At 54.6% G+C, this 17,453-nt stretch overlaps 1 protein-coding gene across 1 annotated transcript in view; it reads left to right on the forward strand.

Annotated features, from left to right (window-relative positions):
• The first annotated feature begins 8,044 nt into the window (after positions 1–8,044).
• The window catches only part of LOC119111083 (protein unc-13 homolog 4B), a 44,759-nt gene continuing 35,350 nt past the window's right edge, over positions 8,045–17,453 (forward strand). Inside the window, exons 1-2 of the mRNA XM_037234909.1 lie at positions 8,045–8,193; positions 16,946–17,098. Coding sequence (XP_037090804.1) covers positions 8,045–8,193; positions 16,946–17,098 — 302 coding nt within the window. The remainder of the gene's footprint in view (positions 8,194–16,945; positions 17,099–17,453) is intronic.

Genomic DNA, 17,453 nt, shown 5'->3' on the forward strand with positions numbered 1-17,453 from the left:
ACACAATAAGGATATCATGCTCCAAGACATATTTAAGTCACACATTCGTGCAATACCGTCGTGATCGTTTCCCGGCGCTTAAAAACTGCACTTCAGTGAAAGAAGGCATTTTCATTTGCCTATAAACCACGTTTGAACTGGTTGAATGGGCTGAATCATGTGCTCCTCCTCACTTCCACTCCTGTGGCCTTCAAATGGCGCTCAGCAGAAAGGGGTGGAGAAAGCCGACAAAAGGTGGTAGACAATCCCGTCATAATTTACACTTTCCAACAGGTGATACAGGCATGACCATCCCAATGAGAGGTGGTGCGACCGTCGCCACACTTACCACGCCGTATTCTCCATCCCTACTGGCGTGTCCTGCCCAGTGTCGTAGTCACGATCTCGCCAAGGAGGAGCAAAAATGGGACACAGGGGGCCCTTTCAGGCGAGCGGCGCACTTCGACGCTACAGAGACCCTGTTTCGGATTCGGTGTACGGTTTTTAGGTTTGAAATCCCACTTTGTTTCCCGACCACCGGTTTCAGTATCTAAGAAGTCCTACGGTTTTTAAGATGCTAAAGTACTGGGGTCGAACCGCCATCTCCAACAGGGGAGACATGTCCCAAAAGCCCCCCTCTTGCCTTCGTGACTGGTTCCGCCGGCTCGTGCCCTACGGCGCATTGGGCGCTCAGCTCCCTGGCGGTGGCACCCACCATTCTCAGCCTGCCGGCGACGGCGCTAGTGTCGGCAGTGAACCTTAAGGTGGCGCTATTTTCGCCCCACCAATGGCTTGGTGGCGCTGTCGTCGCTCCATTAACACGGCACGAGGTCAGCGCTCCCCGATGCTATCCGCCACACCCCGGCGATAGCCATTTACGTACATGATCAGTTCTGCTGGAACATAGATTCTGCATTGTTGCACTCACTTATGATGCAGTAAATATGTGAAGTTGACCCGACGGGCTACGACCCAGCGGGTGAAATCTGATCGCATTTTCAGCCGCTTCAGCTGTTGTTTGTACTGCTGCTGCTTGTTGCCAGGGGTGTGCCTGAGCCGAGTCTGTCAACGGCGGCACACAGCTGCAGGAGTGTTGTGAGGCAGCGGGACCCCAGTCGTGCCATGACGGATCGATGTACTAGACTGGATCGTCAGCGATTGTCCAGGCGGACGGCAGCCGCGGACAGGGGCGTGCCGATTGCTGTTTCTAATTGAGGTCTTAGGGTGCGCCGACTGTAGAGGTCATATTGTGCTCAATGGGTGCACAGAGTGATCACGTTGTGTTCAGGAGAAATGCATCCTGATCCCAACATTTCGGAAGCTTTAGTGAAGGACGTATGACGTACACGACAGGAAAATTAAAGAGCAAAATTACGTCCGGCCGAAATACCGCTGAGCTCTCTTCTCCACTGCTAAGCCCACATTGTTCGCTATGGTCTCGCAGACGATTTACACCAGTTTTGCCCAGTTACGCTGCCAGTTTCTTTATGGGGCACTGTAAAAAGTGAATGTAATATCCAAAGCTACCACGATAAAGCTCCACCTAATCGACTTGCGTCACACGCTTATACTTGCCTCCTTCGCCTTCCCCTCCCCCCGCCGCCGGTGACCAGTGACCTTGACCTTAGGCCCGAGGCTAGCCGACGGCGGTTGTCCCCGCAGAGCCCTGCCGTGGTTCGCAGTGTGGTGCCGACCCGCTGCCGCTCCGCGCGTGCCCCCTTTGGCGGCTGGGCCGGTCTGTGTCCCGGTGCGTCCGAGGTCTGTTTGTTGACGCTGCCAGGTGCAGTCGGGCCGCTTGTTGTTCGTTAGCTGTCTGTTGGCCCAAACAGCAAACAGAGAGCGGCGCCGACCGGCCAGCGGCGGCGCGCTGCCGCCACCCGCCGTTTTTGCTTGTTTTCGCGCCCTTTGCGAGGCGCTCCAGCGAGCGGTGGTGCGACACGGCTCAATTTCGGCGCGACATTGACGCTCTGATCGACGGCTGACGGCGACCGGACGCGGGCGCTGTGCCAGCCGTCAGCGGTGCCGCAGTCCGTGCCGAGCGTGACATCAGGGGCTCGCCGGGGCAGGGGTGACATTAGCCGGCGGCCGGCACGCGGTGACCGCGACGCCAGCCACGTTCGGCGTGGCCGGTGGCCCGACGCCGCAGCGTTAACCGCGCCGCGCTCGCCAACGCCAGTGTCAGTGACAGTGGGCGTTGCTGCGTCAAAACGCGTCTGCGGTAGTCAGCGATATTCTGGAGAACGGCTGAGCAGTGTCGGGGCTTGTCGAGGCCTCGAACTCCAGCGCCGGATCGTTAGTCGGCATCAGCTCCTGTGTCGGCTCGAGGTGCGGTCGGGAGCGTCAGCGCCAGCACGAGCCGGGTCCCAGCATCATTTCCGATCCCCGGCGTCAGTAGCGGTCGCCACAGCAGCCCCATGAGGTGGATACACCAGAGCCAGCCGGTCTTCGGCGGACCCGGCGGCCGGCTGCGTACCTCCCAGCTGTGAGTACGGCCGGCAGCGCTGCCGTGTTGCGGCTGGCGTCGCCGGTGTGGTGACGGGTGCGCGATGGTTGACTCAGAGATGCAACCAGAATGAACGCGAACCCGTCAAAAGTGCATTACCAGGTTCATGGCGTTATGTAATGGCTGGCTTAAGATGTCACACATGAATAATTCAGGAAGCAGTCGCAGGTTTAACATCGGCCGTGGATTTGGGACAGCACACGACGTTGTTTGAAAACTAAGTTGCTTTCTGAGTTTCACTTCATTTCTTATATGGTTGATGACATTTGCCGTACTGATTCTGCTGCAAGGGATAGAAGCTTGCAAATTGCACATGGCTGCGTGACATGCTTTGCCAATCAGTAACCTTTCCGGCCTTCCCCGCGATTTATGCAGGCACTTCACGCCATTTCGGTGCGTGCGTTGCAAAGACGTGACACCATACCACAAGGACGTGTTCTGCAACACACTTGTCACAGATTGTGCAGCTATAGTGATCATATTTGCTACTTTCATTAGTCCTTTGGTGTCATCCGTGTCAGGTGTGACTAGTGTAGATGTGTGTGGTGCAAGTCTGCAGTTATACGGCAGTGGTGTATGACGTCACCGGCCCGGCCGGTGGTGTCAATATCGTGCCTATGCATGCGCTGTTTTTATCGCTTCACACATAAATCGGTGATCGACGAAAAATCTTCAAACAATAATGCCAGAGTGACTAAGATAAAGCATTCAGTGAAGCTCTCCGTGGGCCCAGTGACAAGTGACCCCTGGGCCCGAAAATCGTCAAAGATCTTTTAAGTCATCTAGGCCTGCAGAAGTTTGTCGCCGTGAAGTGAGTAAACCCTCCAAACCTTCAAAACCTAGTCAAGTAAAACCGTCAAGCCTGTTAAGCGATTGCAGTCAACCATTCCTGAAACATTCAGTGAGGCCTAAGACGGCAGACAGTCCAAAGATACAACATTTTTCAAACCACCAAGATTTCTAATAAGAAGATGCGATCACACAAGTCGTTAGATTGCATTTGAAACCGTACACAAAACAGATTGTGTGCTCCTGAACATTGATGTGGTGAAGGTGGAGCTCCAGCCCCCAAACGTTCACACAAAAATGGGCCGAATCCAATGAGAAGACCATTTTTGCGTATTTTGAGGGTAGGCTTTCCGTTTTACCCTGCTGACGCCTTGCCAGGAAGGATTTTGCGAAACGACACCCCTGCGTTCACGCCTTAAGGTGGTTGGTGCCGAACTGTTTCTGCCCGGTGGGTGCCGCCAAACACCTCAGGCCAATCTAGCTGGACTAGCCTAAACTCAGATGAACTAGACTCATTGAGTTTTTATGCTTCTTAACAATTCAAATCAAGCGTAGCAACTTTGAAACTGCTTTACACACTTGAAACTCGAAACGGCGTGGGAGGCAGCAACAGGAGCCGATTTGGGAAGCATTTTTGCACATGTGGAACAATTTCGAAAACTGAAGATTAAGATGGCTTCAACGGTGTTGCGCCGGGATGCATTTGGCACACTCTACACTGATTTTCGTGACGGGGGTGTATTCAGGGCACACGGTGCTCGAACTATTTCAAAATTTATTTCAGAAAGACAATTGTTGGCATGCAATAGTGCATTCAAATGATTGATCCTTAACTTTCTCGCAATGCCTTCATTCATCTTCACTTTCTTTTATGTTTATGGTTATATAGCTGAGTTCCATGATGTGTTAGGGTTTTTTCTCAAACGTTTCAGTTGGATACTGTCAGGGTTATAGCTTGATTAATTTTACGTACGCATATAACTCATTTTACGGTTAACTAGGTGAATACTTGATATATAATCTATATCTTCGTGGCTAACACATAATGGTTGACGCGTATTTATTTCATTCGAGCAAATTTATGTCACACTTCTATGTATTTACATACAAGCGCACAAACCACGAGGTCAGTTCCCTTAAGGCCTCTGTGTTTTCATGACGAGGGCGAAAACTTTGTTTAACTATATTCTAACTTCTTCGCCGCCATGGTTGTTTTTGTTTAGAAAATATATTACAACAGTTAACCATTGAAAAATATCGGATGTCCAATAAACGAGCTCTTTGTTTCAATAACGTTCTTCTGTGGTTCTTTATTTCAGCTCAAGTGTAACAATATTGCAAGGCGCTGATTTCGCACGTTACAAACGGCTGAGTGAATTTTCGCACCCACCGACTTCATATTTGATTCCTGATTCATCTTCAAGCGGGCTGACCATGTTCACACACTGTTCGCTGGCGCTATACATTGAAAGCTAGCTTAACTACATAAGATTAGAGATAAAGATAAAGTTAGATAATAGGCGTTTCACGATGAATTAGTGCACTGAAAAGTTTCAATTTTTTTGAAAATGCATCTATGAAGTTTCAGTATATACTTGTCACTGTATATACATATATATATATATATATATATATATATATATATATATATATATATATATAATATATATATATATATATATATATATACACATACATTTCTCTCTATACTTGACACTCTATCATATACTCTATTTCACTCTAGTATATAATATGATATACTTAACACACAATCCACATTTCAAGCATGCTCGTAGTATTACGTCTGTATATCTGAATCACTGTATCATGTCATATCGATTTACCATAAGTGTCAGCATGAACACATACGCGCCATTTGCGATGAATAAAATAAAGGCCATACCAAAGTGATTTCGGAATGGCCTGTCGTCATTATATGTGCCGGCATATTTAGGGTGCTGTGACATTTATACCCATCCATAGAACGGCAAACGAGCATTAATTATCACCCCGTGTCTGGTGTCTGGGTGCGTGTCTGGTCCCCGAGCGCGTGTATCACGTGTCTGGTCCCCGGGTGCGTGTATCACGTGTCTGGTCCCCGTGCGCGTGTATCACGTGTCTGGTCCCCGTGCGCGTGTATCACGTGTCTGGTCCCCGTGCGCGTGTATCACGTGTCTGGTCCCCGAGCGCGTGTATCACGTGTCTGGTCCCCGGGTGCGTGTATCACGTGTCTGGTCCCCGGCGCGTGTATCACGTGTCTGGTCCCCGGGTGCGTGTATCACGTGTCTGTTCCCCGTGCGCGTGTATCACGTGTCTGGTCCCCGTGTGCGTGTATCACGTGTCTGGTCCCCGGGTGCGTGTATCACGTGTCTGGTCCCCGTGCGCGTGCATCACGTGTCTGGTCCCCGAGCGCGTGTATCACGTGTCTGGTCCCCGAGCGCGTGTATCACGTGTCTGGTCCCCGGGTGCGTGTATCACGTGTCTGGTCCCCGGGTGCGTGTATCACGTGTCTGGTCCCCGGGTGCGTGTATCACGTGTCTGGTCCCCGTGTGCGTGTATCACGTGTCTGGTCCCCGGGTGCGTGTATCACGTGTCTGGTCCCCGTGCGCGTGCATCACGTGTCTGATCCCCGAGCGCGTGTATCACGTGTCTGGTCCCCGGGTGCGTCATTGCTGTATACACAAGCACGTTGGTATGTAATGATACCATATGAAAGACTTATGACAATGGTTAGCTTCCACAACAATACCTGACAACATTTCAGGTACGATCCAAAACACATCAATTTCATTATGTAGATCTCCACCTGTTCCTCCTGTCACTGCCTGTGACAACACTTCTTGATTGAACATTCCGAAATGCAGACGAGGGTTCTACTTTTCGTTTGGGCTACATTGCACCAAAATCGTCTTTTTTGTTTAGAGGGTCTCGCGCTTTCGGAGACCTCACAAATGGATCGCATCTAACCAGAAGACCGCAACTTTAGCCGATGTAACGTTTGTTCAAGTTGTGTGTTTACTGAGTGCTCCAAAATGTAATATAATATAATATGCTCCAAAATAATCGGACAGTAATACGTTAAGCTGTGGGTTCGAAACATAACCAAACAATCGCAGATGAAATAATGAGTCGCACGCTTGGTGATCACTACAATCACTCAGCCCAGAAGCCAGTTCACTTCAGTTCACATATTTTTATAATGCAACATGTCAGCAGTTCATCGCAGTTTATTGGAGGGTATCATATGGGGTTCGGTGCGGATGATTGGCTGCTAAATTCAACAACTGCTTTCGCTCGGACGCCTTTTGATTGGGTGAGCGGCTTGCACGTGGAAGTAACACATACCTACACAGTCCTAATTGTTCAACTTTCACGGATGTTTGGGGCCGTGCCCCAAGCCAATATGGGAGATGACGCAGGCCATAAACGTCATATCGCGACACTTACCACACCGTGTGCTGCTCACATGCCATCGGCGTCAGTTACAAATGGTAAGAACCGAGCGGGATGCATTCCACGATCTGTAGAGAGAACTGGCACCAAACCGGCACCAAACGACACATTTGTCGACGCGTACAGCTGGCTGGCCGCCCTGCAAACTGACGGCGACCTGTGGAATCATCACTTTCGCTCCAGTCCGGAAGCAAGGCAGGACCATCCAGAACAGGCGACGGACAAAAAAAGATATGACGTCACGTATGACGCATCGCCTGGCGACAGCTGGTTCAAACGTCACACACCATCCGCCTTTTGCCACATCGCCGACGCCGACCAAAGGGCCGGACCGAGCCGCAGCAGTGAAACAACTTGGCCAGTTGCGTCATCACGTTACTACTGAGTCACCGCACCAATGCCGGTTTCTGGGACCGCGGGCTTCCCTGCCCGCAAGGCCACGCACGCCGGCATGCGGACGGGCACGTACACGTGCGCGGCGAGACAGGGCGATCGCACCGAGCTTGCGCGCAGCCGTGCATGCCTGCAGGCTCAGGGGCGGCGAGACGGAGCGTGGCGGTGGCGCGGCCGACCGTTCTTGCAGTCGCAGCGGACTGCGAGTCGCCAGTAGGGCGTGTTGTGCTGCGGACCGCCGGCGGGCGAAGGGCGTGACTCCTGGGAACCGCGCAGCTGGAGACGACTCCAGGAGAAGCCCTATCTCCCCACGTTCGCCTGAGGGCGAGAGACCCGTCTCGGACGGGGTTTCTCCCTCCCGCTGCTCCCGGACTCGTGAGTACGCTCCGCCTCCGTGAGGACCGGCCGGCAGCCGATACAACTGCTGGAAGAATCGCGAGAGGAGCCATCTGAGCGAGCTCTCTCCGGGCCTCACCGGCCGCCGTTGTCTCGTGACTGGACGTGGTTTGGGGGCGGTGCTCGCCAGAGCGCGCCGGCCGCCGGCGGCCGCTTGCCCTGCGGGTGGGTCGGCCCGGTCTCTCTCGGGGCCAGCACGCGGCCGGATGCGTCAGTCCCCGCGCACCGGTGCTGCACTGACGTCATCCGGTTCGAGGAGGCGGTGCGGTCACATGGCGTGGTGAACAGCCGGAACTCGGCACACGCCTCGTAGCAGTGTTGGACCGGGTCCAGGCGAACCGCCCGCTCGCTCACTAGACCTGGGGACCCACCAGGAGCGCCCGTCTGTCGGAGAACTCCCGCGGGACCCTCGCGCTGCCAGAGAGCGCCGCAAGTCCACCGCTGCGCCGGAGGACGCCGTGCAGTGACGCCGTTAGGAGCCCCTCCGGGCTGCCGAGCCTCGCGGGCCAGGGGGCTGTTTTTGCTGCCGACATGCTGCTGGAGAAGCTGTCGGCGCTGGCAGCCTGGCTGGGCGGCGGCGAACAAAGTCAGGGCCAGACCTCGCCCAGCTACTTCACGGCCGCGGCATGGAAGAGAGCTGCTAACACCGTGCTGGCTGCCAACTATATCTGCTCAGCAGGGTAAGATGGAACGGCCTGGGCCGCCCAGACAGGGCGTGGTGTCTGCTACGCGCAGTCGTCGCGCACCAGGGTGCCCGTGCCCTTGGGGTTGTTTAGACGGGACGTACGGAAGTGAGCGCACGTGGGAATGCGAACTGTGTGCGGCAGTGGCAGCGCAATGTTTTTGGCGTCGAGGGAAGGAGCAATGTAGCCTGTTTTCCATGAACACCACACGTTTGGCGCTAGATTATCGCAAATCTGGACGACGGGTTTCCCTCTTCCACATGAGGCCTGGTGCGCGATTGGGTGGGAAATAAAACGCCATAATAAAGCTGGGCGAGGATAATTTTGAGGCATTCCACATCCGCCCATGCCTTTTTACGATAGTGGTAAGTGTGCCGTGGAAACCGTCACCTAACTTCGAAAGTGCCTGCTACATTAAACATTCTAACCCACGATCGCATCTGCAATGCGTCGAGGACGCTCTTCAGAGGTTTTTACGCTAACTAGATGCTGTGCCAAGCAGGCGTAGTACGAATCGTGCACGTATCCTGTGCGGCGGGTAAGGAATCGTTCGCATTGTAAACGTTTTGACGTGGTGGGCTGTCAATCAGGAAAGTGTACAAATTAGCAACTGAAGACAGATAACGTGCGAATGGCTAATTAACCACGCCGTATTTATTGTTTGCAATCACTACATAATTTGCTCTCAGCAGGCTTCCCCGTTTTTCCACTGTTCAAGCACTTTGCGCCGCGGCTAAAACCTTGCATGCAGGCGATCGCGTAGACCGCTTACAGGCGATTGCTTACACGCTATTCTATAACAGCAATCGACCACGCGTAGGCGGCTGTTAATGGGCGCCTATAAGGTGTATCCGATTTTGTTACTGCGATGTGGACAGCCAGCACCGAACAAACACCACTGACAGCATTGGTTTGGGTGCCCCATTGGCTGGCAGCTCCGTGACTTCCCCGATAAGTAACAGGACATGCTAGCCTGCTCAGATCCGGCGAAGGATTGGGGTAACGGTCGCCGGTGCCAGCCGACCCTCGCCGGCTCTAGGGTCCGTGGACTGACGAGCTGGCCATGGATCGACACAGCCAGAAGGTCGATGCTGGTGCCACTGGTGTCGACCCCAGTATTAGTCGTATCGTCATTGAGAGGTCGATGCTGGTGCCACTGGTATCGACCCCAGCATTAGTCGCACCGTCATTGAGAGGTCGATGCTGGTGCCACTGGTGTCGACCCCAGCATTAGTCGCACCGTCATTGAGAGGTGGATGCTGGTGCCACTAGTGCCGACCCCAGCATTAGTCGCACCGTCATTGAGAGGTGGATGCTGGTGCCACTAGTGCCGACCCCAGCATTAGTCGCACCGTCATTGAGAGGTCGATGCTGGTGCCACTAGTGCCGACCCCAGCATTAGTCGCACCGTCATTGAGAGGTCGATGCTGGTGCCACTAGTGCCGACCCCAGCATTAGGCGTACCGTTACGGATGGCATACACTGGTGCCAAGCCTAGAGCCGGCCGCTGCAGGGGCGGCTCCGGGTTCTGGGCAAGTGCCGCATCTCTGGTGCCTGTACCCCTTTTTTAATTTCCTTACGTATACGTGAATGCGACGACGTACTCTGTGTGAACTAGTAAGTTCTATATACGAGGTGCAGCCGTAACAAGTGATCTTATCCTGATACGCGGTCAACTCGAATTACCTGGTATGCTTACGCCTAGTAAGATTCCGTGCTGTGATGCAACTTATTCGAAAGGTCACATTACTGTCTGCCAAATCATTGTTACCAGACAGCTTTTTCTCACAGGTTTTAGCAAACAAGTAGGAATTTGCCGTATTAATGCGAATGGCTTGCATAAAACCTTCAAAAAATATCACGGCAAGACGCTCTCTTGAATTATATCACTGTTCCTTGCGATCTCGTTCAGCTCAGCAAACCAGAGGAGGATCAGGCATAGTAGATGAAAGGAAATTTCCTGCATGACTGAGCCAAACTGCTGAACGTTGTAGTTAAATAATGCATAAATGTTGGCTGCCTTGGATTTTCTACGCAACGACACTGGGCACTGGGCTAATACGCTCGTATACCATAACCCTGGGTTATCCACCAAAGGTGCCGAAACAGTGCGGAAAACCCATGAACTCTTCGTGAATTCGAACGAAATGGCATTTGGCAACTCTCGCAATCAGGCTCTTAAGCCGTTCAAGAACAACTTTCAGGTAGCTCATCAACACTCAGCTTTGTTTTAATTGCGTCAGTGAGCTTAATATAGCGAACGGGCCGATGATTCAACAGAATTTTCGGTGACCTGGCCTCGCTTCGGAAGACCTATGCTCGACGCGTCACGTGGGGCTCGGTCAGGGCTCAGTAGCATCCAAGTCTCAGCCATGCTCGGCTGTACCTGAACACCAGAGGGGTGCGAAACCAGGAGGAATCCTGTGACTCGTCGGCCATGCGCCCCACCGGAGGCCGCCCCAGCAGACAGCGGTCCGTTCCCCGCGGCCGCGCCCAGCAAGGACCCTCCACGGACGTCTGAAGGCCGCCCGTGACGCTTGTGTGGACCGTCATGCTCCGATTCATCCTCCGCGGACGCTGGCAGTCCCCGATCACGGCCTGGTCTCACCGTATGGGAGCTCACCCTGAGTCACTGTCCCGCGACGCGGAAAATGACCCGTCGCCAAGAAACACAGCATCGGTTTTCCTCCGCATGTTAATGGACTCGGTGCCAGTTTGCCATCCTGGCGGAAACGTTTGCGGCAGGTCCAATCCGGGCGGCCATGACCAGACGCGCTCCACGGTGTGCGGTGCGCCTCTGCTGTCGGCTTTCTGCGCCGCTAAGATGCGAAGTCACGAGAAGGAGAGATGTCTAGGAACACAAAGCGCGGGTTTAGAATGTCGGCGCGCCCTGAATTCCAGAGTTCGATTAGCTTTCGTCGTCGGCGGCGTGAGGCTGCATCGTTCAACGAACGACCTCTGCTGCCGACGATTGGTTCTGTGGTGTTGTTCGCATCTGGGATTGTTACCCGCCGCAATACTGTGCAAATTTGACGCCGTGAAATATGACTGCTTAGATGCACTTCCTTCGTATTTTCCTCATGGTGAACGAATCACTCCTTCTCACAAAAAAGCTATGATGAGGTGGAGTACGACACACGGCAAATGTCGCGCGTAGCGTTTTGAGCATTCGAACATATTCATGACATCGCTATTTGCTGCTTCCACCAACTGTGCTGCTGTTCTGAGTGGTCTATAGGACGTCATCACTTAAGTTGCCTTCCATGATCACATAAGAGCTAAAAGGAGTGTCCCAGATTTGTATGAGGGGGGGGGGGGGGTTGAACTGAAACAGCCAACCTGAAGACCAGTCGGTGCAGTTCACAGCCCTGTCCTTCTTAAGAGACCGAACCCCGTATAGCTTCTGAGTTACGCGCCTGTGGAGGGGTACAGACTATTTCGGGGAGACCGTTTTAATTTACCCAGTCATGCATGACGCAATAATAACATCATTTAAATCCCGCCATTCCATTGGTCATGCGGCGATCAAGACCCAAGCAATATAGTTGTCATTTCCTTCACACCTGGCATTCGTGAGCAAGATTTCCAGACCAAATGACCGTCAGTTGGCTAACAGTCAATGTTGTGCAAGGTAATCGTAACCCGACGACGAAATCAAACAATGGCGTATTGAGGAGCATGTTCACTAAACGGAGAAATTGTGAGAAACTGAAAAAGCTCTGAGTAGTTTTTCCACTTCAAAGCATATGAATGCTTGAATGCTTCCGATGCTTGCTCAAGGTCAGGTCAAAGTTTGAAAATTCCCTTCACTTCAATCATGGGCTTTCATATGTCTGCCGCTGCATTAAAATACAGTTACACTTGCACCTGTGTGTTGATTGGCAGCAAACCGCGTATCTGCCGCCTATCGCAGTGAAGTGGAGCTGGCAACTATTCCGAAGAGTCGCAGGTGCAGTGCCGTCGTCTTGCGTTGGCCACGGGCTAGCTAATTTGGGTGTATTATTTAAGTTTTGTGACAGACATCGCACGCCGTAGTCCCCAACTTAAACACGTTTGTGTTTACATGCTCCTCCAAGCAAACTAAAACCAGTGAGATGCTATGTATAGTGTGGGGCGAGCGTGGCGACGGCCGACGTTGGAGTTGCCGAGTATTATCACACATAACGTTGATTCGAAAATGTCCGGCTATGGATCTCGTAAGACGCGAGATTTTCAGTCCCGAAATCTATGAACTTGCGGTGATTGACGACCGCAATCATGGCCAAACCTTTATCAGGAACACGCATCTTTGTGGTGGACATTGGTCATCATCAACGGCATCGCAAGCCTGCGTAATTTCCATGAACCAGTCTCCCCTGGCTTAGAGTCCGGCATGTGGTATTCGAGATCAGCTCGGAAGACGTGCCGCTGACCGTTTTCCGGCTCACTATTGGCGCGTCACCCCGGGCGCGCGGACAGGTTCGGTTGGCACGTGGTATTCGGGATCAGCTCGGAAGACGTGACGCTGACCGTTTTCCGGCTCACTATTGGCGCGTCCACGGGACGGACAGGTTTATGTCTGGGTGTGCAACCATTTTTGTTTGTGGTTGCGCTCTAAGTGAGAAGGGGTGCATTTTTAATTCTCCCTCACCGTGAAGTTCGTCTCACATCTCTATGGTCTCCCGCTTGAAACCTGGTCTAAATCCTTGAACATGACCCAAAACGACGAGCAGACTCATACTTTACGTACAAAAAGGTGCTGTGCCGGTGCCCGCTCACGTACATCGAATGGGAAGGTCAAACTGCGATGATATAATGTTGCAAAAAAAGCCCGCCTGACTAAGCGCGTTTAATGAGGCACGTGGCGTTCTTGGCATTAGTTTCAACAGAAATGTGTCGCCGCTTATGTAGGAGAATTGTTAAGGAGTTATCGCTGAAAACTGCTGAAACCTAGAACCAGTGATTGGACAAAATTAGCTTCTGGAAGGCCGGCTAACGTGCCGGGCTGGGCCACTCCAGCTGAAAATGCCCACATATATTGAGAGGAACTCGCTCAGTCTTCGACCTCGCTTGCAACAAAGGTTCAGTGTTGTCCTCCATGGGTGGGTGGGCGGAGCTCTCTGCAGTGGGATTTACATCGGACTCGTCATCCGTGAAATGGAGGCCGTTTCTGTCCAGTAGCGGGATGACGGCCACTGTCTGGTGTGAACCGGGAAACGAAAAACGGCCACCATTCGGTGTGAACCGGGAAACGAAAGACGGCCACCATCTGGTGTGAGCCGGGAAACGAAAGCCTCCATCTTCACGGACTGCAACAGCTGATTGCGGTGGACGTGCGTGGCGCCGATAAGTCAATTCGTGACAGACATTTGCGGGTGATGGATGTCGATGAGGGTGTTTCGGGTGAGGTTATTCATCCTCGGCGATCGTGATTATTCTTTATTTATCTCCAGATTTACATGTCTTCATTCGGTGAATGCGACAGCAATGTGATACTTGGCTAAAGGTTTCGACAGTGGTGGTTCTTTATAAGTCATGAACGACAAGGATAGCGTAGCTCCAGTGTTTGCCCCACGACCGTGAACGGACAGTCGTGGGTTCGAGCCTGGTCCTCAGTATCAAGAGTTTCGTCGTCCGCCGCGGTATTCGGCTTAAGATATGGCGGCGTCACGTAACCTTAGATGCTGAATGCACTGCTAAACCTATATAAGTACTGTTAAACAATTGGTAGCAAGTGCATAAGATGGACTCCTTATGTGAGACCTAGGTCAACTTTTATTCATGCGTGTGCACAGCCAAACCGTCAAAATGCTATATATATATATATATATATATATATATATATATATATATATATATTGCTAATTATCTTGCCAAACCCGTGCAGCCGTCAACACCAATGAGGCTGACTACAGAATGTTGGCACCCCTGAAATGTTGATCAACACCACAAATGACATTGGTGTATCGTTTCCCCAGGCGGTCGGACTTCGGGACACATGTCACCGACGAAATTTCAGAGCGTGACGGCTCTGTCAAAGCTGTCAGACGTGGCTCTGTGGGGAGGAGATTCCTTTGACCCTTACGAGCTATTACGGGCGGTCACGACAAGTGACGAGTCCAGCGTGACCCCCGCTTTAGCCGATGGTTGTATGACGGTCCGCCCACTGACCCCGCTCGCGCCGCGGTGGTTGTATGACGGTCCGCCCACCGTCTCCGCTCGCGCCGCGGTGGATGTATGACGGTCCGCCCACCATCCTCGCTCGCGCCGCGATGGCTGTGTGACGGTCCGCCCACCCGCGCCACCGTCCTCGCTCGCGCCGCCTCTTCCCCATCTGTCGTATTCTGGCGGCCTGGCCGGGCTGGGCCGGGTCCTGACCCGTGAGTCAGGGCTCCGTCTCCGTCCGGCGGCGCTGGCGGCGGCCAATTGGACGCGGCGGCGAGCTCTCAGACGGCCCCGGAGCCTGGCACTGGCGGCGAGTCAGCCGTCTGCACCCACCGAGTCTGGCGGCCCGGTGGTATGCCCCGGGCAGCCGTCTGCACCCACCGAGTCTGGCGGCCTGGTGGTATGCCCCCGGGCGGGCCGCGGTGAGGAGCCCACCGAGTCTGGCGGCCCGGTGGTATGCCCCCGGGCGGGCCGCGGTGAGGAGCACCGGCTGTTGTTGTTTTTACTGGAGCTCTTTGCGGCTGGGCCGACTGGCCAATGGCGAACTTGTGTGTCTATCGGATTGGCAGGCCTCAAGAGGCTGTCTTTGCTATAAGAAGTCAGTTGACTGCTCTCTGAATGAAATGCAGCCTTCCTGTAAAATATTCCCGAGGCCCATTTCTTGGCTTTTTGTAACAAACTGATTATCATCATCATCCATCACTGCGTCAGAGCGTGGTGGATAGTGCTAGATTTGTCAAAAGGTCTGTTAGAAATCTATAGCTATTTATCCCTGAGCGAATTACTTCACCTGGCGTTTTGTAAGAGAGAAGCTTTCTTGCCAGCAAATGGTTCAATGCATGGTGTCAATATCTTCCACGTGAACACACATATTTTGCTTTTCATTCGAGCCCGCAACCCAGCGCATGACATAAGTATTGGCTGCAGTTTTGGCAGCGTTTCACAAACGGCGCGAAAAGCGTGCCGCGTTGTGCGCACCAAAATCCAAACAAACGTAATCACAGGCTGGCCGCTACAACCACCAACCGACTTTAAAGAGCGCTAACACTACACAGAAGCCCCTGTCGGAAACACTCCGTCGCCCCGACCGCCGGCACTGTCCTGCTGTCGACACCATTAGCGGCATTAGTCTGGGCCGCATGGCGACAATGCCACCGAGCGGCGGTCAGCGGCGGCGCGGAAGAGGGCGCCACGGGCGGTCGGGCCGAGCGAGGGGGCGTGTCCCGGACGGCACGCGCCGTGCTCGGCGGGGCGTGGCGTGGCGGTGGCGGCCACGCGTGCTTCCCGTCCGCCCCGGCCCTGTCCGACCGGGCAGGGTCAAACACCCCGCGCCGTCCCACCGACAGGCGCGGGAGCTGGGGGCCGTCGCGGACGCGCTGATTGCCACAACGAGCGTCATGGCGTTTTTCACGTCGGCGGCGGCGGTTCGGTCTGCCCTGTCTGTCCCGTCTGGCCGGCGGCTGTCGGGCCGGCTCGCTCGGTCCGAGCGGTCGCCAGAGCGGTACGGTGGCACGGTGCAAGGCGGTGGTTGGTGACGGCTGCCGACTGCGGGGGCGACTACACGGTGCAATACTACCGGCCTCAGGTAACACGTGCTCCGGGCTTGCTCCGCGGTGAGAGGAACGGGAGAGTGCAGACAGACGAGGAGGGCGGCGCGACATCAAAAGCTGCAGTAGGGTGGCGTGACCGGCAACGGTGCAGCACGGAGCTGGAGACGGCACGTGGCGGCCTCGGTCAACGTCGCAACGGTGACTGCGTGGGAAACGAGCGATCCCATGACTATGAGACCAAACACCTGTTACGGTATTAGCAAGAGGCACGGCGGCGCATGCTATAGCTGCCCACAACAATCGCCGCATCATCACAACTATGCGGTGGTCTGATTAACTGGAGGGAACAAACGCTGCCTGACACCGGAAGTGGAGCAAGATCTTCCTAAACATGAGGTTCATGACCCGCTGGGGCCTGTGACTCGGCTTCCGTCGACATCAACACAAAGACCGGTAACCCGCCGCATTCGCCAGCGAAGTGCGCAGTCTTTAACATTGGAAAACTGAGCTTTCAGCCGGACCCCGTGACCCTCCCCGCTACCGTGACTCCCCCGTTACGTCAGCGGGGTGAACGGGCGCCAGCTGCGGCGCCGCGCCCGGTGGGCGGGCGAGAGGCGGGGCCGCTCCGGCTCCGGTTCTGATCACGGCTCGAACGGCCACCGCCTGCGGCCTTCACAGTCCAGCGGGCCGCGCGGCGGGGCAGACTGCCGCCGATGAGTCACGCTGCCGCCCCGGCCCCTGTCCCGGTGCCGCGGTTTAAATGGCCGCGGGCGGCGGGCCGGCACGGGCCGCCGGCGTACGGGTCACGCACAGCGCGCCGGCCGACCGCCACTGCCGCGCCGGCCTGCCGCGCGCGCACCACCGACGCCGGCGCGGTTCGACATAGCGCTGACAGACGGCGCGACGGTCCCGACGGCGCCGACGACGACGGCGCCGACGACGGCCGCCGGCCGGCCGCCGCCGGCTATTAATACGGCGCTGGCGGCGGCGATCAGCTGCGCGGCGCTGGACGGCGCTGGCGGCCGTGAACGCTGGCAGCCGGCCGACGCCGGCAGCGCCCGCTCGCACACCATGTGCGGCTTCGAGCTGGGGGAGCGGCTCGGGATGGACCGGCTGCGGAGGAGGCTGCGCTTGCCGCCGCTGCGCGCCGCCCGCGTCAGGCCCCTGTTCGCCCGCCCGGCGGAGCACTTCGAGCAGCATGTGCACAGGTGAGGCGAGAGAGAGAGCTACGCACCTGTCCACCCCCCACTGGCGGGCGCCGGGGGTAGCGGGTTAGGTGTCAGTGAACCGGTGTGGTCGGGCGTGGGGAAGGCCGTCACTCTGCTGTTTATAAAGCTGTCACCTGATCTTTTTTAATGGGATCGCGCCGCCGTCTGATTTGTTTTGATTCGTTCAGAGGCGTTGTTGGCGGGACGACGACGCTCCGAACTCACATTCATCCGAGATCTTTGAACGCTTATAGCCATTTCCGCACACTTCTTGTGCCGTCAGAAGTGCAAAACGATACGTAAGGTAAAGATCACTTGGCAAATCACCGATTGCGTTTGTACTGATGGTTGGTTA

Source organism: Pollicipes pollicipes, unplaced genomic scaffold (genome assembly GCF_011947565.3).
Source record: "Pollicipes pollicipes isolate AB1234 unplaced genomic scaffold, Ppol_2.1 Scaffold_7261;HRSCAF=8764_pilon_pilon_pilon, whole genome shotgun sequence".
Classification (NCBI taxonomy): Eukaryota; Metazoa; Arthropoda; class Thecostraca; order Pollicipedomorpha; family Pollicipedidae; genus Pollicipes; species Pollicipes pollicipes.